Source organism: Python bivittatus, unplaced genomic scaffold (genome assembly GCF_059951505.1).
Source record: "Python bivittatus isolate LINGU-HERP-01145 unplaced genomic scaffold, Pbiv_v1 ctg000480_np1212, whole genome shotgun sequence".
Lineage (NCBI taxonomy): Eukaryota > Metazoa > Chordata > Lepidosauria > Squamata > Pythonidae > Python > Python bivittatus.
Window position 1 is genome coordinate 3252829 of NW_028277075.1, and position 24171 is coordinate 3276999.

General features: G+C 38.4%; 1 protein-coding gene across 1 annotated transcript in view; it reads right to left on the reverse strand.

Moving 5' to 3' along the window:
• SPATA7 (spermatogenesis associated 7) overlaps positions 1-24171 on the reverse strand; it is a 58651-nt gene that overhangs the window by 30162 nt on the left and 4318 nt on the right. The window contains exons 2-5 of the mRNA XM_007432301.4: positions 20540-20614; positions 18564-18659; positions 7660-7707; positions 3081-3214 (exon numbers count right to left, since the gene is read on the reverse strand). Of these exons, the coding sequence (XP_007432363.2) occupies positions 3081-3214; positions 7660-7707; positions 18564-18659; positions 20540-20614 (353 nt within the window). The remainder of the gene's footprint in view (positions 1-3080; positions 3215-7659; positions 7708-18563; positions 18660-20539; positions 20615-24171) is intronic.

A 24171-nucleotide genomic window follows, 5' to 3' on the forward strand; every position in this document is an offset into this window, starting at 1 on the left:
ATATTTCTATTTTAAATTTTATACTATCCAGATTGCTAATTTTAATCTCTTCTCTTTTGTCACACATGTATAGCTCGAGCAAGCATCTTATCATATTTTGATTAAATATTGCCTTTTAGCCAAAATTCTTTGTTTGTATGTACCTTTCTACTTACCCTGATATTGTCAATTTAGTTTTGGCTATTTGAATACCAATTCCCTTGTGCTGGTTAATGACCACAATAAAGTTATTTCTTTCTATCTACTCCATACATGTCACAGCATCATACACCAAATTTGACAATAGAGTTTATCTGCAGATTAGGATTGACTCACAATATAGCAGTTGCACAGAGTTTAACTTGGACCAGTTGCAGTTCTAGAGCAATTGGGCTATTCATAAGAACATCCTCGCATATTAACAGGAAAAGCTGAGACTGAGCCTAGTAATCACATTCTCCACTACCAATATCTTGAAGAGAAGGAGCACTACATGTGTAGCTCTTCCATGCGAAAGCAATTAAGACATATACGACATGTTGATACCATGATATGGGTCAATTATCCATTATATTACAGGGGATAGCTGATTAGCTTTTGGAGGCAATCAGAACCACCATAATGTATGACAGTTATGATCTGAGAGGCTTTAAGATGCCATTTTCTTTTTGGTTTGGTCTCACATAAATAAACAGCATATTCCTTTTAAAGTTTTAAAGTTTGACAAAAGTTGCATCAGATAAATACATATTGCAAATCCTACATTTATATGATGAAATCACTAGTAAACGTAGAGGCTTTTTATTCAACAATCAGAAATGACAAAAACTTTGATGGATGACAATAATGGTAATGAAATGAATCTCAGATGTTTAACTTGCTATTTCTTCCTTTTATTTCAAAATAAGACAAAACAAAGCAAAAACAACAGCATATTGTATCTCCCACCACTACCAGTCATGAATAACTTTCCAAAATAGGGTGATTATCTGGGAATGTTATCACTCACTCTGTCAGCTACCAAGCAGTCATGTAAGAATCAGCCAACTAATGACCAACATTATATAGCTGCTGGATGCCAAATACACTGTTATGCATATTTTAAAATGAAAATGAATTCTACCATTTACCTCTCTGCATCTACTATGCAAATAATATTCTAGCTGTCTGACTAGCAGAGATCATTCTCCTAACTAGTGATCCTAGTCACAACTATGGTTTATTTGAGCAATTTATTTCCTCAATTCATATCCCTCTCTCTTTCTATATATACAGTATATAGCTGGGAAGAGGTGCATACATGAATATAAACAGCTAATTTTCATTTATAATCTAAATCTGTCTTCTCCAACCAAGTTATACTTGGACTACAATTCTAAGATTTAATGATACTGGCTGAGAAATTTGGAAGATGCAATTTCAACACATTTTAAAGGCATCAGATTGGGGAAAGGCTGGAGTAAATAACATTTTTTTTAAAAAAATTAAGGACACAAACCAAAGAAAGCTAAATGTTTCAAAATCTCAGATTCCAGTAAGTGAGCAATCATGTACAGGTAGTCCTTGAGTTATGACCATTTGTTCACTGACCATTCAAAGTTATGGTAGTGCTGAACAAATGGTACTTACGCCTGGTCCTCGAAGTTATGGCCACTGTAGTACCCCCACAGTGACGTGATCAAAATTTGGGCACTTGGCTTAGGTATCTTATGACCAGAGGAGCGCTTCAACTCCCTCCACCTGCCTATCTCCCCCTTATCTCTGCCCTTTCGCCACCCTGCACAGCAGCACTCCTTGGCAGTGGTGGCGGCACTGGGGCTGAAATAGAGGCCCGGGGCCTTCAGCAGTCTCAGCCAGCCACCCCAGCCTCCAGATCTGTACTTCAGCCCCAGCACTGCCACTGTAGAGTGCTGCCTCAAGCCCTGCACTGTGGCTCAAAGCCCCAGGTGCTTCACCACCCTGCGTTCTGCTTGCTCTGCTACCCCTGCCACCCTGCGTTCTGCTTGCTCTGCTACCCCTGCCACCCTGCACTCCACTCGCCCTGCCACCCCTGCCGCCCTGTGCTCCACTAGCCCTGGCTCCCTGCTGGCCCTGCCAGACTTGCTGCCCTGCACTCACTGACCTTGTTGTCCTGTGCTTGCTGGCCCTGCCATCCTGCTGGCCCTGCTGCCCCCGGCCAAAAGGATGGGGGGGGGGGGAGATAGGTGGGTGGGGGGAGTTGAAGAGGAGGCAGTCCCTTACCTTACCATGACTCAGGGCTGGGAGAGGCCAAGCTGGGAGTGCTGGGGTATGCTGGGATTGCCATTCCTAAGTGATGCGATCACGTGACATTGTGCTTTATGACCACATTGCTTAGCGACAGAAATTCAAGTCCCAATTAATGTTGTAACTCGGGGACTACTGGTATTTATATCATACATATTTACATCAAGCATATCTCTAAATGCAGGTGAACTGAAAACAGGCATTGTAGGTTTATTTTGCAAGACAAAATCACACATGATTTAAAAATTGGGGGGGAGGAGCAGATTCCTTATTTGTGCTAGACAAAAATGGAAGAGAGACTGAATTTCATCTTCCTCATTCTGAAGCAGATAAATGGTGAGGACAAAATAATAGGGAACAAACGCCTGTTGCAGTTTGTTAATCCTATGAATTATTACTCCCCCCTCCAGCAGATGGAAAAAAAGCAGAGGTAGAATTAAGTGAAGTTGGAATTAAGATACTTCTTATAAATAGGTATGAACCATGTATAAAAATGTAAAGAAAATTTTCTTTTTTTTTTTAATTCACAAGTTGATACAGCAGAAGTCCAGAACAAATTTAAAACTGGAGAATGAGAAATTGATAGAAACAGCACTGGAGAATTTTGTTCATTCCTATTCAGCACATAATAAAATTATAGGAATTACACTACTGTGTTTAAAACATAAGTAATGTTTTTGCTTATGCCTAAAAGGAAGTACTTTATTTAGGAAAACATTTCTTTGTGATTGTAATCTGTTTAGTACAATACCACTATTCAGTAACATACTAAAATTTGGAAGGAATCCTCCACTAATAGTAATGATTAAAAAAAAAAAAGAACAAATTATACCTACTTTTCTATAGGTGGCAGACAGCAGTCTTCTACTCTCCCTGGAACTAGATCGGGACACTTGTTTAGATGAAATCATCTCCTTCTCACATTTTTCTACCTCTTTCTTCAGTTTTTCTCTTCGTTGCTGATCTGAAACTTAAGAGGAAAATATCAGCCAGGATTAAAATACCAGGATTAAAGTTTTTTTTTTTAAAAAAACTTAAATTACAGGATTACTATGTTTGGGTAGACAAAAGTTAAACATCGTTTTCAGCTAATGCCATTTTTTGGCAGTAATAAATATGAGATGGTGAGAAAGTTGGCAATGCTCTATAGACACTATATTATTAAAACTTCAGTAAGTATATTCAATATTAACTAATTTAAACATAATGCATTATTTTGGAAGATAAAGGCAACTTTCTTAATGATAATAAATTCCAAATGTAATCATGAGGACAGGATTTAATATTTACTCAGGTTGAACTGTTATTTTATTACATGAAAAAAGTTAATGTCAGTTGTTTTTGAAAAATGAGTTGATGTTCCTCTAAAATAAATTATTTTTTCTGTAAAATACATAAAAAACCAAAATATTATATGGAACTGAGTCATTCATTCTGTTCTAAGTCTGTGAAGTTCACTTACGAGAAATGATCCATCAATCATTATTTTGAATGATACAACAATTATCTATTTATTAAATTATTAGTACCTCTTTGGCTTTATCACCTGATGTTCCATCTGTAATCTGATATACTATCTTGTTCTTGAATGCATATATAAAAAAGATAGTGAATGTCTACATTATGATAAATGAACATATAAATTTACAGTGGTACCTCAGGATACGAACGCCTCTACTAACGAACTTTTTGGGTTACGACCAGCTCCAGCCGCAAAAATTTACCTTGATGTGCAAACTCCGCCTCGGGGTACGGTCATTTTTCCGCCCTGACACATGGTCCGCGGCCATTTTTCCACCCCTGACACGTGGTCCGCGGCCATTTTTCCGCCCGACACGTGGTCCGCGGCCCTTTCCCGCCGCGCCGCACGGTGCCTGGCCCTTTTCCCGCTGCGCTGCGCCCGGCCCTTTTCCCGCCCCTGACGTGTGGTCCGCGGACGCCAGAACGGATTAACGGTAATTACCTTGAACCTTATGGGAAAATTTGCTTCAGGGTGTGACCAAATTCGGAGGGTGGAATGGATTAACACTGAACCCTATGGGGAAATTTGCATCGGGTTACGACCAACTCGGGATACGCCCAGAGTCACGGAACGGATTAAGTTCGTATCCCGAGGTAACACTGTATTCTACTTAATGACCCAAATCCAAAGTAAGAGTATCGCTTTAAGTTTGAATTCAAATTAATGGGTTAGGGATTAGTCACAATGGGAATGTCCTACTGATTTTCTATAACAATAACCATAGCTAGTATGATAACATAAGATAAGATGATAACTTTGATAGTCTCTTTGGTCAGCCAACTTTGTACGACCTGACTTCAGCTTGTGGTACATAACTGGGAGAAGGCAGAATTTGTTCTGTTGCATTTTCTGTTTCAGTTAATTTTCATTCAGTTATTTGCAGCACATTTCTTTCTCCAACCTATCCAGATTGTTTTAAATTTTCTTTCTATTTCCTAGGATGTTAGATATCCCACTCAATGTTGTAACATCTACAAATTTGATAAACATGATCTGCTCCAGAATTTTCCCAGGTAGGAATGTCAGACTGATCAGTCTGTCATTTCCTGGATTTTCCAGTCCCACATTTTAAAATAATTTTTATTGCCCTTGACAAACCAAGAGGAAAAAAACCACAAACTAAAATAAACTAAAAAAAGAAAAATACATATTAGAATATGAATGAATGTGTATATGTGTGTGTGTGCATAACAAAAAGCCAAGTTCCTAGACAACAAATTAAACATTGACCAGACAAAATAATATTGATTGATCTTTCCATAATGTTCTTCTTTTCATTCTTTTCTTCTTTTTTGGAGAAAGGGACATTTTCTTTCCTCCAGTCATCTGCATTTTACCAGTTCTTCAGGATCTCAAAAATAATACAGAAAGGCTCAACCAGACCAACAATTAATTCCAGTGTAATTTCAGTGTAATAGCGTAATTTCAGTACACTAGGATAAAATTTATCAGCTTGTGAAGATTGAAACTAATTCAAAGAGGTACTTGTATTTCCTGACCATGTTTCCTCAATCTCAAGCTTCAGTTTTATCTCTTGATCCTATCCTTCATAAGTTCACAATATCCTGGTGGAACACCCAATTTTTTTGTTGAATAAGACTGAACCAAAGTAACAGCTGAATTGCTCTGCCTTTTGTTGGTTACCTCAGAGCATTTTGCCATCTTCATTAAGCATCCAGTATAATTCTTTTTTCTTTATTTTGAACATATCTAAAGAAGCCCTTGTTGTCATTCTTAGACCCCTTTGCTAACTTCAGCTTATGTTGAGCTTTGGTTTACCTGATACCAGATCTATATTCCAGGATACCTGTCTACTTTTATCTGTGACTTGGTCATCTTTCCTGTATGTATACTTTTCTGTTTTCAAATCTTCATTAAGACATTGGAGGTACCAGAAAAAAAAAATTAAATAGCTAAAGAAGGATTAAAATGCATTCCTATGTGGGTGAACTGTGTCCTACCCTGCTAGATTTCCAAGACAAATAATGGTACATTTCAATTAACTATCCAATCCTGATTAAGTCCTATTACAATTTGTGTTGCTGATTCATAACCAAATTCTTGCTTAACGTACAGATGTTTCTGTTTTTACCTATAATACTTTTTGTGGACTGCACTTTTGCCCTAAATAATTTTCAGTAGTCTTATGCTTGTCGTCATACCATTTTATAAGACAATGTTTCATTATATAAAATCATAGACCTGAAAGGATTGGAAATACTTTCAAAATCATCTAATTCAATCCTCTTCCCAGTGGAGGAATCCTCAACTGTAGCATCCCCAACAGAGAGCTTTTCAGGCTCTTTTCAAACACTGCCAATGAAGAAGAGTCCACCTTCCAAGGCCATCTCTTACATTGATTGATTGTTTTAAACAATATCTATAGCTGCCCATCTCACCAAAGTGACTCTAGGTGGCATACAGTTAAAACCAAAATAAATAACACAATTTAGAAAGCAAAATACAGAAAAGCCATAATACTGTTGAACAGTATTACTGAACAGTATTGGATCGTTATTACTATCAATGTTGAACAGCTCTTGCTATTAAGGTTATCATTACATTTGACATGTATTTCTATAATATGGTGATACAAAACAAACACAGATTTTTATCTATCTATCTATCTATCTGTCTGTCTGTCTGTCCGTCCGTCCGTCCGTCCGTCCATCCATCCATCCATCCTCACTAGACATACAGTCTGCACCATACTGGGTTGAAACATCACAGTTCAGTGTATCTTGTGTCATGGCTAATTGTGTTTATCCACTGACAGACAGCATCTACCAGAAATAAAGGCCTTGCTCTACATTTCAAATCAACTTAAAAATTTGAAGATAGGAGGAAATGAGAGGAAATGTTATTGCACAAGCAGAAAAGTGCAACTAAGAATAATTGTGGATGTAATTTATAGCAAATGGATGTTTTAGCAATACTTTCACTGGATCTTTTAACCTATGCAATGCCATTTGCACCAAGTAATACATTGGCTGAATCCAGGTATATATAAGTAAAGAAACAGTGATCTATTCACTATTGCTGAATAGTGAATAATATTCACTATTATTATTATTATTCACTATTATTATTAATATTATCACATATTATTATTCACTATTATAATAATATTCCTCCTGGTTCATTCCTCATTCACTTGGTCTTTCTGAGGAATGGTTTCTATAATATCAAGTTTTAATTGCTGCTGTTGTTAACATTTGCCAAGTTTACAAAATAGTAACCTAAAGATAGTTATGCGCAAAACTGCGTTTGTCCTGGGTCTTCCTCTTTTGAAAGATTTATTTTCAGAGAAAAAGATAACCATTCCTAGAAAAGCTGGATCAGTGAGACTTGGAAGAAAAACGAAACATTCTGGGACCAGAACACAGAGTTCGCACATTCCCATGTACAGATCCTGAAGATGAAGTTTTGGTCTACAAAACTGATAAGGAAAGTATTTAATTTTAAAAAGTTAAAACTTATTTAATTAAAAAATAAGATTCCCAAGCATTTTGAAACTCCTTTGTTTTAATTTCATTCTCTAAATCCTCTGAAATGTCATAAGCAAACAAACCAAACTGAACTTCTGTGTGCCTCCCCCTGTACTATACAGTATAGTGTACTGTACTATATTTCTGGCTCTGAGCTAAAGCAAAAAACTGTTGATTGATCTCCAGTGAAATCCTGGATCAGATATGAAGGAGAATCAAGCAAACAAAAGAATTGCAAATTGAAAAATAGAGAAAAAATACATTGTTGTGGGGTTTGTTATGTGCTCTTGCAAGCAGGAATGCAATTAGATGCTATATTTTCAGGTGTAGGAGTATAAAATACAATATTCGTGGTGTACTTTGGGAACATTTAAAAATTATTAACAAATCAAAGAAAATACTTACATTTTATGCTGTTTAATCTGCTTTTTGGTAATGAACAGTCTATAGCAGCTGAAAACAAACAACGCAATTAAAGTGAATTAAAAAGTAACTTATTTTGCAATAGCCTTTGCTTGACATTGGCTATCAATATGAAACTACAAAATGAAACTTTGAAGCACAACTTGTTCATGCTTTTAAATAGGTTGTTTTTTAATTAACTACCTGTCTACCTACTTTCTTACTATACTTGTATGCCACCCATTCTTGAGGCTCCAGACAGCTAATAAAAAATTATTTTTAAAAAAAACCCAAAACCCACATGAATAAGCCAGGCATGACATAGAGCCCACTTCCATATTATAAAGCTCGTCTTCCTGTGCCAACTGGAAGACAAAAGTTTTTAGGTTTCCTGAAGCACAGAAAGGATGAAGCAGACTGAAGCTCCACTGGGAAGGAGAATGAGGACAGCAATGGAAAAAGCCCACTTCCAAGGCCCTGTCAGATGTCAGTCCCACAAAGAGAGGACCTGAAAATAGTTGACCCCATGAAATCTGGTTAGACAGGTACATGAATTCCAGAGGAGTCAGTCTCTCAAATAACCAGGATTGAGCCATACAGGACCTTAAAGGTAAAAACCAGTACCTTGAATTTAACCCAGAAGCCCACTGACAACCAGTGGAGCTCCCAAAGCAGGGCACACCCATCATTGCCTGAACTTCCACATCCTATACAGCTGTACCTTCCAGATATTCTTCAGGGGCAACCCCATGTGGAATGTATTACAGTAATATAGACAGAAGGTGACTAGGGCATGAGTACCATGAGCAGGCCTCCTGATCCAAGACTCATTGCAGTGGGCACCCCAGATAGAACTGTGCAAAAGCCCTTCTAGTTACAGCTGCCACCTACCCTTTGAGCAGGAGCTGTGAGTCTAGGAGAACTTCCAAATTGTGGACCATCTTTGAGCAGGGGAATACAACCCATTTAGAGACAAAGATGGCATTTATTTATTTATTTATTTAATACATCCACCCATCTCAAATACATGACTCTGGGTGGCTAACAATAAATAAAAACAAGATAAAAACATCACAACAAAATAATAAATAACACATACAGCAGCCAGGATAAAAACCAACTAATGATTTCCATGGAATTGTTAGGCCCACAAACCCAGAGCCACTCCATCTTGGAGAGATTCAGTGTGACTGTTCCGCCCCATTCAGACCCTGACAGCCTCCCGGCACTAAGTTAGCACTTCCGCTACATTGATTATTTAGCCCAGGACTGAGATGTATAGTTGAGTATCATCAATATATTTATAGGGAACATATGCTTTAATAAATATTTCCTATAAATTTATGCCATGGTATACTTCCAAATTTATGAAAAATATGCCTTCATTATAAAACAAAGCATTATGTAAGTGTAACTCTGGATTTATACCCTTCTTCCTAACAAAGTAATACTCGATTTAAAAAAAAAGTTTGTTGTCTCATGAAATTTTCTTGAGAACTGAATTTATATTTTTCCCTCCATAAGGCAGGTGCTGGGAATGGAGGTAACAATGCATGAAAAGTAGAACAACATTTTACATTATCATATTATAATGGAATATTCATTCAAGCCAATACAATACTCAAAGATGTATGCCTGTGCAGTTAATCCCATGAATCTGCCCCCTCTGAAAATATGGGTTTTTTGGGGGGGCAGCCTACTGATTACTCATGATGTTCAGGAACGCAAAAGGGGCTTCTGTCATCCAATTAATGCACACATATTGTAAGTATATTAGAAACAAATGAGCATTTAATCCTAGGCTGGACAGCAGCTGATCATTACAAAGTTACTTTTGCTCCTCACCATTTGCTATGTGTGGCAAAGTAATAATTTTTTAGATACAGGGGATAATGGAGAGAAGAAAAGGAATATATAGAATGCTTGGGTGGCACAATCTGTGGGACACATCCTTATGGTTAGAAAACTGGAAGCAAACTCTAAGCTCTGCTGAGTTGCTAGAAAGCTTCTAACCAGAATTGGCAAGCAGAATAAGAACAGATTAGCAAACTTTGGCTCAACTCATAATCTGGTAACATTATACAGACATAATACTGCACTATAGTTAGCCATGAAAACAGGAAGATGGACAGCAGGAGAACATCCAGAAATGGTAATCTGCTGAAACCAGAAAATTAATACCCCCCACCCTTTTTTTAAAATATAGGACAAAACCTATTTTTACTCTGTATCTCCAGCAGCTTTTGTGGAGAGTTACAATGAATGTAAGACTGAGATGGATCTTGAACATGGATTATCTGCCTTCAGATAAAACTTCTGGTCTTCATCCAATTCTCTGTATGTTCCAAAATGAAACCTTCTCATTTATATCTAGCAATGATTTTTCTCACTTTAGGAGAGCTTAAAGATGGGAAGAAAATGTGTATACTGAAGGAAGTAACAACAGCATACTGAGCTGTCAGATTGATCAGCAACATGTTAGTTAGAATTATCTCTCTTCTGGGTTTCATCTGAATTAGTCTTAGAAACTCAGTCTTGGAAACTATTTAATAGTTTTTTATAATTATGACTCAAGACCATCTCTGAGCATATAGGGAAGGCCAGGCTATCATTTCTTACCGTAAGACCCCAAGCCGTCAGCACTGGCAACAAGGCTTCCTGATCACCTGACCTAACTTCAAATTAAAACAGCCAGGCCTCTAATGTTAATGCAGATGAGATCAACTGCCATTTGATTACTTTCCTGCCAAAACTGTCCCCATCAGCAGCCATGGCAAAGGGAGAGAAAGAGTATACAACTCCCATTTTATTTGCTTAGCACATTCCCTTCCTCAACTGCTTCAGGCAGCAGCCATGAGAGGAAGAGATTGGTGGGGTTATGAAACGTTAATTCAAAACCCATGAGGAGGAAAGAGGATTCACTCCTACCTCATGGAGAGCCATGAGGAGAAGAGTAAGAAAAATGAGAGAAAAAGGAAAAAAGGCGGGCTCCAAGCCCCGCCCACACAAAGCAGAAAAGCTAGGCTGCAGCGAAGCCACCCCTCCCTTTGTGCTTGTGTGAGACAGGCTTGGTTGAAACCCCATATTTTCCAACACCCCTTCTTTTCAACCTTGCATGTCTCTGTGTCTCACAATATTTAGTTTTTCTCTTAGTTTCTGATAACTGGTTCTCAACAACGGCTTCATGAAGATGTCCGCTGTCATGTTTCCTGTGGGATAGTAGTCTAGTTTGATTAACCCTTGTTGTTGCAACTCTCTCACCACATGATGCTTTACATCAATGTGCTTACTTCTCCCACCTACTTTCTCTGACTGTGAAAGTCTGATGCAACTCTGACTGAATTCAAAGATTTGTATAGGGGTTGGTTCGTCTATACCCATGTCTGCAAGCAATAATCTAAGCCACACAGTCTCATTACGTGCGTCTGTTGCTGCCACATACTCTGCTTCTGCAGAGGACTGTGCTATTGTGCTTTGTTTGTGACTTCCCCAGCTCGCTGTTCCACCCCATAGAAAAATACATAGCCACTAGTGGACTTACGGTCAGCAATGTTTTCTGCCCAGTCTGCATCTGTGAATCCCACTAGTCTAGGATTCTCAGTGGCTGGCAGTTTTAGTTTTAGGTGCATGGTCTCCTTTAGGTACCTTCCCACCCGCTTGATACCAGTCCAGTCTCTCTGTGTGGGCGTGCTTGTCTTCTGCATGGAATGCCCACGGCAGCTGCAATGTCTGGTCTAATGGTGGTGGCCAGATACAACAATTTTCCTATGGCACGTCTATATTCATTGTTCTCTGGTAGGAAATCGCTGGGTTCTTGTTGCTTGTGGAAAGCTGTCTCCATCGGTGTAGGTGCAGGATTGGCATTCTGCAATCCTAAGCTTTCCAACAGTTCTAGAATCTTTTGGTACTGACTTAGAAGAAAGCTCCCAACTTCTTCTCTCTTGAACTGTATTCCTAAGTAGTAGCTGACATTGCCCAGATGCTTTATTTCTACTTCTCTATTTAGTTGAGAAACAACATCATTAAAGTCCCTCTTGTTATTGTGGCAAATCATTAAGTCATCCACATAAAGTATATACACATCCCTCCCATTTCTGTGTCTTGTGTATAGGCACGGATCAGCTTTTCCTTGAACAAAACCCTGGTCAAGAGGTATTTGGTTTAGCTTCTTGTTCCACGCTCTGGCTGCCTGCTTCAGGCCATAAATTCCCTTCTGAAGCTTGCAAACAAGATGCTTGGTATTGGGATTAGTGAAGCCTGGAGGCTGTGTCATGTAAAGTTCTTCTTCTATCTCCCCGTGTAAAACTCCCCATGCAGTTTTAACATCTAAATGTTTGACATCCGTGTTCCCGGATGCTGCTAGACTTAGAGGCGTTCTAATTGTGGTGTGTTTCACAACAGGAGTAAAACATTCATAATAGGCCTGTCCATATTTCTGTGAGTAGCCTTTTGCTACCAATCTGGCCTTGTACTTTTGTACTTTGCCATTCTTGTTTTGCCTTGAACACCCACTTACAACCTATGGCCTTCTTGCCTTTTGGTAGTTTAGTTAAAGTCCATGTTTTGTTTTTGTACAGAGCATCTAGCTCCTCCTGTGCTGCCCTTTTCCACTTACTTACCTCATCTGCTGTCATTTGCAGCACCTCGTTCTATGATGCAGGTTCACTTGGTAGCGACGACCTTGCGAGGTAGGTAAGTCTGTCAGCTGGAACTCCTTTGTTGGGTCGTGATGAGCGTCTCAGAGCAGGTTCAGGAGCGACGACTGGTGGTTCACCCTCTTCTGCATCCTTGGCCTCATCATCTGTCTCCGGTGGAGTCTCTTCCTGGACTTCTATCTCCCTCTGGGTTGGTGTAGTTGTGTCTTCTGGTGCCAGGCTGAACATCTCAGGCTGGTAACTGCTGCTGCTGGTTTCTCCGCAGTCATTATCCATCTGAGTACAGCAGCCTCTCTCCCTCTCATCAAAGTATACCACGCTGCATACGCTTACTCTTCCTGTCTTTGGGTTCAGGATTCTGTATTCCTTGCTTCCTGGAGCATAGCCAATCATGAACCCATCTTCAGCTCTAGGGTCTAGTCTGGATCTCCTTTCTTTTGGTACGTGGGCATAGGCCTTAGATCCAAACACTCTTAAGTTTTTGACACTTGGTTTTCCCCCATGCCAAAGCTCAAAAGGCGTTGCCTTATTGGCTCTGGTTCACAATCTATTTTGCAAGTATGTAGCTGTGATAACAGCATCTGCCCAGTATTTGTCAGGTAGATCTGCCTCTAACAGCATACTCCTTACCATGTCCATCAATTATCTGTTTTTTCATTCTACGACTCCATTACTCTCTGGTGTGTAAGGGATGAACTGTGCTCTATGCCTAGTTGTGTTAGGTATGTCTGCATGGTGTTAGAAATGAACTCACCGCCTCTGTTGCTTTGAAGGGCTTGAGGGTCTGGTTGAATTTATTCCTTTACCTTTATTCCTAACGTATGTCTTTAGCATATCCCCAGTTTAGGACTTCTCCTTCATCAGGTAGATTACACAATACCTGGAAAATCATCTATAAAACATATTATGTATTTGTTTCCATCTGCTGACGTTTGAAGAGGTCCACATAAATCAGTGTGGATAAGTTCAAGTGGTTTAGTTGCGCGCCTTTTCTTCTGTTTGGGTATGGGAGGCCTTGTTGCCTTTCCTCTGATGCATACTACACATTTTGACTGGTATTTTTTGCAATTGCTTAGTTCAAGGTCTCTTACCATATTTTCCTTCTTCATTCTAAAAATTGCAACAAAGCCCCTGCTTGTGCCATATGGTGGCGCTGATGTTCTTCTTTCTCTGCTGCTGTTGGCAGGTGAGGCTGACATCTGGTGGTGGCTGCTCACAGTTCACCTGGTACACTCCATTCTTCTCAAAGCCTGTAACATAAATCTGCCTACCACTGGTTACTTCACATGTTCTATTGGCTTTAAACATTATATTGAAACCTTTTCTGTTTAATGATTGCACACTCAGCAAATTGGTTGTCAGCTGCGGTACATAATATGCATCTGTCACTATGAGGTCTTTGTATTTTTCTCTATTAAAATATCTCAAGGGTATTTTGCCTTTTCCTTTCATTGAGATGGAATTCCCATCAGCAAGAACAATGTTCCCTTGCGGCTCTTCATTCAGTTCACTAAAGTTATCTCTGTTCCCACAAAGATGTTGGCTTGCACCTGAATCTAAGATCCATTGACTTCTGGCTTCATTAGAATTAGCTCCAAGAGCATTTTCTGCTCTGAAAACTGTATGCAGAGCTAATTTTTCCTTGGAATCCCTTCCTTTTGAAAAAAACTTTTTGTCTCAGCTTTTACAAAATCTAGCTATGTGCCCTGGCTTGTTGCAGGAATGACAAACAATGGGTTTATTGCTGTGCTGATGAGCAATCAATGGTTTCTGCTCATGTTTCCCTTTTTCTGCCAGGTAACCCATGTCTTTTGTTGACTTTTTATGGAAATACAAATAATTTTTCTGTCTCCTCGCTTCACTTCTAATTGCTCCAAACAATTGAGATAAATTCATCCCTTGTAAATTCTGCGCTGCTACAAAAGGGTAATATTTGTCAGGTAATGAGCTTAATAGAAAAGCCATTTTTAGTCTTTCATTCATGAGATTTTGAATTGTGCTCAGCCTTTCAAAGATAGACTGCATTCTCAATAAATGCTCCTTAATATCCTCATCTTCTAAAAAACTAGATGCAATCAGTTCCCTCAGTAACGAAATAATCTTCTGATCATCATTTTCTAAATATAATGTCCTCAGGTTCTCAATCATTTCTTTGGCAGTGGGAAGATCTTTTATTTCTGCCAGTCTGTGATCAGGTAATGAACTAGAAATTAAAATCATGGCCCTTTTGTTTTTCTGTTCCCATAATCTCTTGGCTTCCTCAGAATCCTCTGGTTGTGGTTGAGGGGAATCTAAACAATCTAGGCTGCCCCAAAAGTCCAATCGTAGCCTTAGTCTGTATAGCCAAGCTGAAAAATTATCTTCATTCAACTTCGGGATGGGGGGAAACCCCTCCTCCCTCTCCATTGTTAAAAGGAGAGAGAGAAAAAAAATCTGAACCGAGCCTTTAAAAATGTGCAAGCAGTTTTTTGACTGTAAGACCAAAGAAACCTCCTGGGCTGATACGCTGGGCCCATAACCCTATGTTGGGGTTATGAAATGTTAATTCAAAACCCATGAGGAGGAAAGAGGATTCATTCATTCCTACCTCGTGGAGAGCCGTGAGGAGAAGAGTAGGAAAAATGAGGGAAGAAGGAAAAAAGCTGGGATCCAAGCCCCTCCCACATAAAGCAGCAAAGCTAGGCCGCAGCTAAGCCACCCCTCCCTTTGTGCTCCTGTGAGACAGGCTTGGTTGAAACCCCATATTTTCCAACAGAGATGAGGTGGAGGTCTTTTCCACAGGTCTAGTTTGGCCTAACTCTTATCTGCCTCTTCCTAGAACCATGATTTGCAGTTCCATTATATTATCATTGGGTATCAGGAGTGGGAAATGGCCTAATTTCCTGCAGACATCAGCATAATTTAGCTCTCTGAATGCTTTAAATCTTCTGTACCATAACGATGTGCACGAGTAAATAATGAACACAGCTTAGAGAAAAACAGCTATATCACTGTGGTCTCTAACTCTGCCCTTTATCATCTGTAGCCCCCAACTGACTTTCTGGGGGTCAACAGTGCCTAGAATTTATTTTCCTCTTAACTTCACTCCTCTGTTTCTTTTGCTTACTAATATCTTCAACTAAATAAACTTGGATGCTGACAGAAATGGCTTATTTAAATGTAGTCAGTAAATGCTATAGCTTCCAGGCAAATCTCAGTTTGGAACTGTCGAGTATCAATAGAATTAAATGAGTGAACGAACAGGCAGAGTACCAGGCTTATAATGATATTCCATGTCTCTGTAAACATCAGAGAAAAGTATTATGATCAAGCTGCATATTTTCCTTTTCTTCCTCAGTATAGCACACTTTCTTTTCATCCTATATATCTAATTCAATTTGGATTATTACCCTGTAAAGATAAATTACCTCAAAATATCTCAGATACTCCATCTCATTAGAAAAATAAATGTCCTGCTGCACAGAAAACAAATGGGATATGCTAATTTAGTACATTCCATTTACATATTTGTAATTTAAGCTGCTTTTCCAGCCAGTAAAAAAACTCATTAGCAACTAACTACCTTAAAAAGCTACTTTAAGAAGAATAGCAGGCCACAGGGTGTTCATTAAATAGATTTTGTTTTGTTTTGAACCCAAAACAAACCATTGCATTGTAAACTTTCTGCCAAACCATTTGGGCCAGTCGTGGTTCAGTCAAAACAAAACCCAGAATGTTTGCGTGGTTCCAGTTCAGATAAAACAAAATGCAGATGGGATGATGATGATGATGATGATATTTTAATATAGCAGTCCACTTCAGAAGACTCTAGGTAGCTTATAAAATATAATACTAGATTAAAACAAGTAGGGCAAGGCTGGTCCCTGCAACCCCTCTTTCTCCTCAGCAGCTGCCAGCATGGCATAACTCCCCGGCCCAGCCCCCCATCATCTTCCCAGTGTCTCCCTTCCCTCAGTAAGCTGTCACAGAGGGGCATAACTCATCAACCCCCCCCCCCCAAATATTCTCAGTGTGAAAGTTAGTTCTCATTCAGACAAAAATAAAAAATCTGATATCGGATCTGGGTGCTACCTAAACAAAGAAAAGATGGAAACTCCTAAAACAGTAATGTTTATAGTCCTTTACACAGAATAGGCAGGGGAAACAGATGCAAAACATCTGAACACTGATTGTTATAAAGAGAACTTGAAGCTGATATTTTTTAAGTTTTCTACAATACAATCCACTTGTCAGAGGTTCTTTGACTCTTGTGCGCCTGTTTAATTGTATCCAGTCCAGAACTTGACATCCACCTCTTTCCTTTCCTTCCTCCTTCAGCCATCACCAGTGTTGCAGTGTCATATCCCATTTGCCCACCTGTCCTTGATCTTCCCAGTAATTTCTCCCTTTCCCTTCCTCCCCTCAACTGCTGTGGCTGCTGTGGTTCTGGCTTCCCCCAACTCTTCCTCCTTCCCAAACCACTTCTGCCCAGAACAGACCCATTTTGACCCATGCCCTTGCCCAAACAGTCCCATTTTGTTCTTAGCACAGCCCCCAAAACCTGAAACATACATATTTCAGTGTGGCCATGGACCATGCAGAAATAATTCTATGTATGGAACATTTTATATATTCTTAGTGATCCAGTACCTCAAGGCACCCCTCTTATGACAGCTACCAATTTATGCAGTTTTAACTATTAGAAGGTTAGAGCACATACCTATAGCCCATGAAATAAGCCTCAATGAACTCAATGGAATTTACTTCTGAATAGACTTCTATAGGAGTATTATTACTTTCATCTTGTTGTGTAATCTCTTTATAAGAGTTGAAGAAGCTCACTGCTAAATATTAATTAGGATACATCACCACTTTGGAGAATAGATATCTGTCCAATGATCCAGGAAGTAGCATATTATGAAATAATTATTTTATGTAACAATCATCTGAAACCTTCAAACTTTCATTAGTATTGGCTACAGATGTCCTGTCTATAGCTTTTATGTCTGTTGCATTCTTAGTGAGAAAATAGTATGTTCTCAAGATTCATAAATACTTCTGATTAAATCAGAAGTAGGGTCATTAGAATGAATAAGTGAAGATATTGGCATTTTCCCCACTTCTAAATGATACCCATTAAGCCAATGCTTTTTAATATATATATATAAATAAAAGGAAAACTGCATTCTGAAACACTCTGCAAAGAGAAGTGAAAATAATAATAATAATAATAATAATAATAATAATAATAATAATAATAAAAAACTTGTATGCTGCCCAACTTTTAACAACTCAGGAGACAACACAGATAGAGCTATATACCGTATTTTTCCGACTATACTTTTTTCTAAAATCCTTACCCTAAAAACTGAAGGGCGTCTTATTCAAGGAAGTCAGCCGAGAATCGCGGTTGCAAAACTGCCAAACTTTGTTTCTGCAGAGAGGCTTCTTCCTATTGCTAGCCTCCAATCACGAGTAAAATAGCTTGTCTCCCAAACAGACTTCCCCCAATCACAAGCCTGATGTAACTGACGTCAGCTGATGCTGAACAAACCAATTAGAGGAAGGCTGTTTGCAGAGACAAGCTATCTGCAGTTTCACTCGTGCTTGAATGTAATCAGTTATGCAAAAGAGCCTGGAAATAGAGCTGCAGAGAGACGGTTTGGACCTCCTCCCACCGAGTGTATCAGGTAAATGTTAACTAATTACTAAATAAAAATGTGTTCTGCACTATCTTTAAAATACTGATTTTTAAATTTTGGGCTAGAAAAGTGGGGGATGTCTTGTACATGGGGGCGTTTTATTGTCGGAAAAATATGGTAGTTTTGGACAATAAAATGACCTTCTCACTTGAGTCAAAAAAATATTGCAAGGACGTGCTTGATCTGCACCTCTAACCAAATTTTCATGAGTACATCTGCCTCAAAAATCTTATTTTCTGATCACAGAATATTTATAATACTTTATCCTTTTTTCTTCCTTCAACAAGTTTAAAGTGGTACACACTGCTTCCTGCTCCCCATTCATTTTATCTTAACAATAGTATTGCGTGGCTCAAGCCCATCTACAACCTTTATGACCAAGTGGGCATTTGAATCTGATCTCCTGGGTCCTAGTCAGACATTCTTACTACCATACCATACCATATGAGTATTGTAATAAATACAAGAGTCACCTGTTGGGGGGAAACGGGCGGCATACAAATTTAATAATAAATAAATAACAAATAAATAAATAAATGTTTAAACGTAATTCAAGTATGGGTGTTTTTACCTTTGGCTGAAAGTATTTTATTGTAGTGAACAGCCATGTGATCCCTGATGAGGTACTGATTACTGAGTCTGCGAGAGGAGGAGTCAATGCAGAAAGCTATAAAAGTAAAACATATTTGAGCATTAGGATAAAATGCTAATAATCTTGATTTACAGTTGCAGATACAAGGCAAAACTGAAAACGTGAATGAAGAGGGCATTAAAATGAAACAAAGAGGAGAGTACAGCTGGACAATGTTGTATATTGCTTTCCTTGGAATGCATAAACTGTATGAAAAAGGGAGAATGATGCTGATCGTGTCCAATGCCCATTTGTGAGAAAGCAGAGTAATGACCTAGTCACATGACCTTATTATTTCAATGATTATTTATACTCAGGTTTTTCTGCCACAAACTAGAGTTGTCCAAGGCGACTTAAGTTAAAACTTTTAAAGTAGCTAAAACAGAAATAAGAGATGAAGACACACAAAAGGAAACTAGACATACTGTACTTAAACTAAACCAATGTAATTTAGATACCTTCATTTGGTCCAAAATGTTATTAAGCAGAAAGTTAGGTGGAGCCACAAAACAAGGATTGCTTAGATAGAACCAGAGAAAAAACCCTACCCAAATCCAGAAGGTGGCAGTTTGTATACGAGACCCTCCTTCCTCTCACATCTAAGAGAACAGGCAGGTTCATGCAATTCTTGGCAGAGAATCCTTCCCAAGATTTATATAGCATTCTCTGAGGTGCTTGTTCTACGTAAGAGGTGCTTATTTTATAACAGGAATATTTATTTTGTAAGTCTTATTTAAAATGAGCTGAGAAATGGGTCTGGGAATACCTGATGCCGTAGTGTTGCTTGCAGGTGTAGGTTTTCAAGCTGAGAGATCACGGAAAATCCTATGTTAAAGCACTACATTTTACAAAGTTTAAGTTACTATTCCTGCTTTTTTAATTAACAGTATACATAAATAAATTAAAACGCTTCAGGGCTCTAAACATAATGATCTTTCATTAGCCACACCTATTTCTTACTATGAACCAATTTAGCTTAAACAGTATGACATTTCTTTCAGATCCCTTAATGCTTTTGATGCAAGTGAGCTTCAGCTGTACTTGCTGGGATCACAGATTCCAAGAAGTCTGTGGACTTCTGTCAGCAGGCTTATTCAACAATCTTGCTTTCCTGATCCTTTCAACTTTCTCGGTTTGTTAATACCATCAGGGTTCATAACTTATGCTAGGACAGCACTTCCAACAACTAAATCATCATATATTAAATAGACAAGCAGATTAAAATCAACACTCACACAAGACTGAGATTATTCTGTTACTGAGCCATGAACATGAAGTGCGCTAATCACAGAGCCATTTCAGCAATGCTTCTGAGAGGAAAGGTTTACGTCTTAACAGCCAATGGAGCAGCACATATCCTTGCATATGAAACTAGGATGAGATCCTCAAAACAGCTACTCCAAGAATAGACCCATTATGAAGTCAATGTGATCACTCTGAGGTAAAGAGGCCTCAGGACTGAAGCTTGAAGGTTCTGACAACAGATTTCATGCCAATGAAGATAGAAAGCACTGATGGGCCATATGGTGAGAGAATTTACTTAAATATACACAGAATAAATATGGTAGTTTTAATTCACAATATCTCGAAAAAAGAAGCTAACTAAAGCACTATGATATACGTCTTTTGAATTATTTAAGTTACATGGTTTTCAAAAATATTTAGCCATGCTTTTTTAACAGTTTTCTCTAGAGTGAAGGTTGTATTATTTATTGTTAAAAACAGAAGATCAAGATGGCTAAATATCTTTGCCTTAAACAACACTATTAAGTTTGGGTTTAATTTCTTGGTTAAAGCATAACTGATGTTATTAAACTCTCTGTCAAACTAATGCTTAACTAAAAAATAAATCATTTATTTGGAAAGGCATGGTTTCCAAATAAATGATTATTTACCGCATCTCATAAATTACTTACCATTACTTTTTGTACTTAAATGTCCTTTAAATGGGCTTGCTAGTCCATACCTAGGAATGGTCAGATATTCAATTACTGAAATAAAAAAGAAAAAAGACAATTCTAGATTATTGTAATTACCTATTGTTAAAAATATAAGGCTGTAGGATTTTTAAAAAAAAACTTACTTTAATATTTTGCTATCAAGAAAGTAGAATTTCATTAATGGAGAATGCTATGCTTTCAGAGGCTTATTTTTTTGTGCGGATGCTACTTAAGTTTAAATTGTGATGAAAACAAATCGCATAATTTTTCCTTTTTGTTAATAACCAAATATACACTGCCTATTCTACTTACTGTAATCTTAGCAACTTTATTATGGTGGAAAACAACACAGAAGCAATTGATGCACTCTTAGCAAAAAAAGTGTTTTCAGCAAAAAATCCTTAAAATTTAACACTGAAATTCACAGAAAATGTAATAGTTCAGCAATCAGAGAAATATTAATTTGAGAGTGAATCTGGCCTAAGACCAGAATAAAGTTTGTTAGTTTGTTAGCATTATAGCTAAACTAATCCCTTTTGGCAGCTACAATATACTGAAATCAGAAGAGCAGAACAAGAGCTATATAAAAATGAATCTTTTCGGCCCTCGAAAATGTTACTAGTAGAAGGACAAATGGGGCTTGCAATAATAGCAATATATCTCTCCTTACTTTTCTTCTATTTCCATGAATATGAGGGTACTCAGTCCTGACTGGATTGTTTGGGAAAGTGTCCCTTTGTTTGAATGTTATACAATAACTTATTGGGATGTTTGCACAGTTGGGGTTCCTATGTTGCTCAGTAATTCCATCTGAGTTCTACTTTAGGTGTCAGTCATCAGCTAACTCTGGTAATAGAAAGAGTAATGTAAAAAGCCATGCAGACTACAGGTAGTCCTCACTTACCGCCTCTTTTAACGACCATTCAAAGTTACAACAGTGTAAAAAAATCAGCTTTGCGACCAATCTTCGCATTTATGACCATTGCAATGTCCAGCGGTCACATGATTGCTATTTGGGCACTTTGCAACCGGTATGCATTTATGATTGTCACAGCGTCCCACAGTCACATGACTGCCATTTGCATGCTTCACAATCAGCTTTCAACAAGCAGGGTTAATAGAGAAGGCGGAAGTAAAATCACAAGTCACAGTTACTGAATGTGAAGTGACACCGTAAGTCTGTCATGATCACGTGATTTTCTGCTTAGCGACCACAGCGCTTAGCGACAGAGTTGCCGGGCCGAATTGTGGTTGCTAAGTGAGGACTATCTGTAATTTTTTCTCTGGGCAGAAAGAGCCACTGCTATAAATTTTCACCTGGATATCATCACTATTAAAAACTTTTGTCAAACAGAATGGCTTTCTCATTAATATTTTTAAATATTTCCTCTTAATATGTGTTATACATGCTTAAAAGGAAACAGAGACCATTATGTGAGATCTTCCATATCCTTTTACTTTTCTCAGAATGTATGCAGATCCTATTTTGCATTGAGAAAGTTAAGATGGTACCAAAAAATTCCTTCCATTCCACAAAGACTTTTAATATGTCTTTAGGAAATTACAATATCCATTAGTCAGTGGATTACAAATATTCTGGTATCAGAAATTATTTCTACCTAGAGATGAACAAGTCTATACAGATGCATGTACACTAAGTTCTTGATTTAAAAGACTTCAGATACAATGGACAATTTTTTCATACAAATTTCATCAATAAACTTCACCCATTTCATGGACTAATGTTAGAGTCAGAACATTAAGGTTTGTCTACTGAATTAAAATTTAATGGCAAATGATGACATTTACATCAATTGCATAATTAAGCAAATGGCATAAACTGATGCAAATGACCTACATCTGGATTTAACACATACTCAGATTTAATGGACATCCTTCTTGAATGATCCTTAAATCAAGGTTTCACTTTACTAGCGTAGAAACTGGGGATATAAAAATTATGGTCCATTATCTTCTTTTTGTTATCCCAAGATCAATCTCTCCCAGAATGGGTGAGGCCAAAATTTTAAGCCCCCCCTTTCATTATGGAAGAGAAAGGTCAAATGCACTAATTTAATCCCTTAACCCCTTCCCAACCTCCTCCAATAGGTGTGGCCTGGGCCCACTCTCTTTTGGAGCATAGCCCAAATGCTGATGTAGCCCTTAAAACTGATGAAGTTGCATATTCCTGGTGTAAATTAATTATAGTACAACATAATTTAACTACTTTCAGTTTAATATAATTTATTTTCAATATGACACCAAGATGGTGATGACAACAAATCTGAAAACAAAAAATGAATAAAAATATCCTAAAATATTTCACTGTCATATATTGCATGCCATAAAAGTACTTAGTCCAAATATCCATATCTATAATTAACTTTGGATCACCCAAATTATATACCCTGTATCCAGGGGAGTGTCTTTGGTGTTATTATGTAGGTGTTATCCTGCCCAAAGTTTTCCATATAAAGAAAGCAGCATCAAGCATGTGGCTAGCCCCAAGCAGGTATTCTTCTCACATTGTTAAAACTACAGAGAAGCAATCAGAATGCTGGCTGGGAATCTTTTTCTTTCTTTCTTTCTTTCTTTCTTTCTTTCTTTCTTTCTTTCTCTTTCTTTCTTTTCTTTCTTTCTTTCTCTTTCATTCATTCATTCATTCATTCATTCATTCATTCATTCATTCATTCATTCATATAGTCACCCATCTCACTTTTACATGACTCTGTAAAAACAGTATCTTTAACAGTAAAGTATCCTTAACAACTAAGGGCAAAAGATTTGAGGAGGCTGTTTCTACATTTTAAAATAAAATATTTAGGAGGTTGTTTCTACATTTTAAAACAGAGCCAGGCTATCTAAAGAGCACCCTTGGTTCACATTAACTTCTGAGTTCATTAAGATTTACTCAGGATGCTATCATCTACATTTCTTCAGCGCATACCTTTTATCTAGCCCTGGGAACGCTGACCCTGTCCTTCAATGGTGGGAAGGAGAAGAAGGGGATGAGAGGAAAAGATGATGTCCTTTGCCATTTAAAAGAATAAACTCTTGTATACAGGTAGTCCTCAACTTACGACAATTGGGACTGGAATTTCTGTTGCTAAGTGATGAAGTTGTAAACCGTGACCACATTGCTTAATGACAGCAATCCCTGCAGTCCTAGTTGCCATCATTAACCAAATCCCACGGTCCTTAGGTCAGGCAACTTCCTGCCGGCTTCCCACCACCAAAGTCAATGGGGAAGCTGGCAGGAAGTTGCAAGTCCCAGGCCGGCAGGCAGGTAAATGGCTGCTGTTGGGTGGGGGAGGGAGTGAGGGGGTGTGTGGGAGAGTTGGAGAGGGTGCGTGGGGTACGTGAGAGGCCAGTACAGGTGCAGGGGTGCGTGAGGAGGTGTGTGAAAGGTGCAGCGTGGGTTGGGGAGGGTGTGCGAGAGTTGAGGAGTATGCAAGGGGGGGCATGGAGAGAGTCAGAGGGAGTGCACAGGTGTGTGTGTGTGGCCAGCATGGCAAAAATGCAGAAGGGCTGGGGGAGGGTGTGTGGTTGGGGGAGACTTACCCGTCGTGACTTGCAACCTTCCCTGCCAGCTTCCCCATTGACTTTTT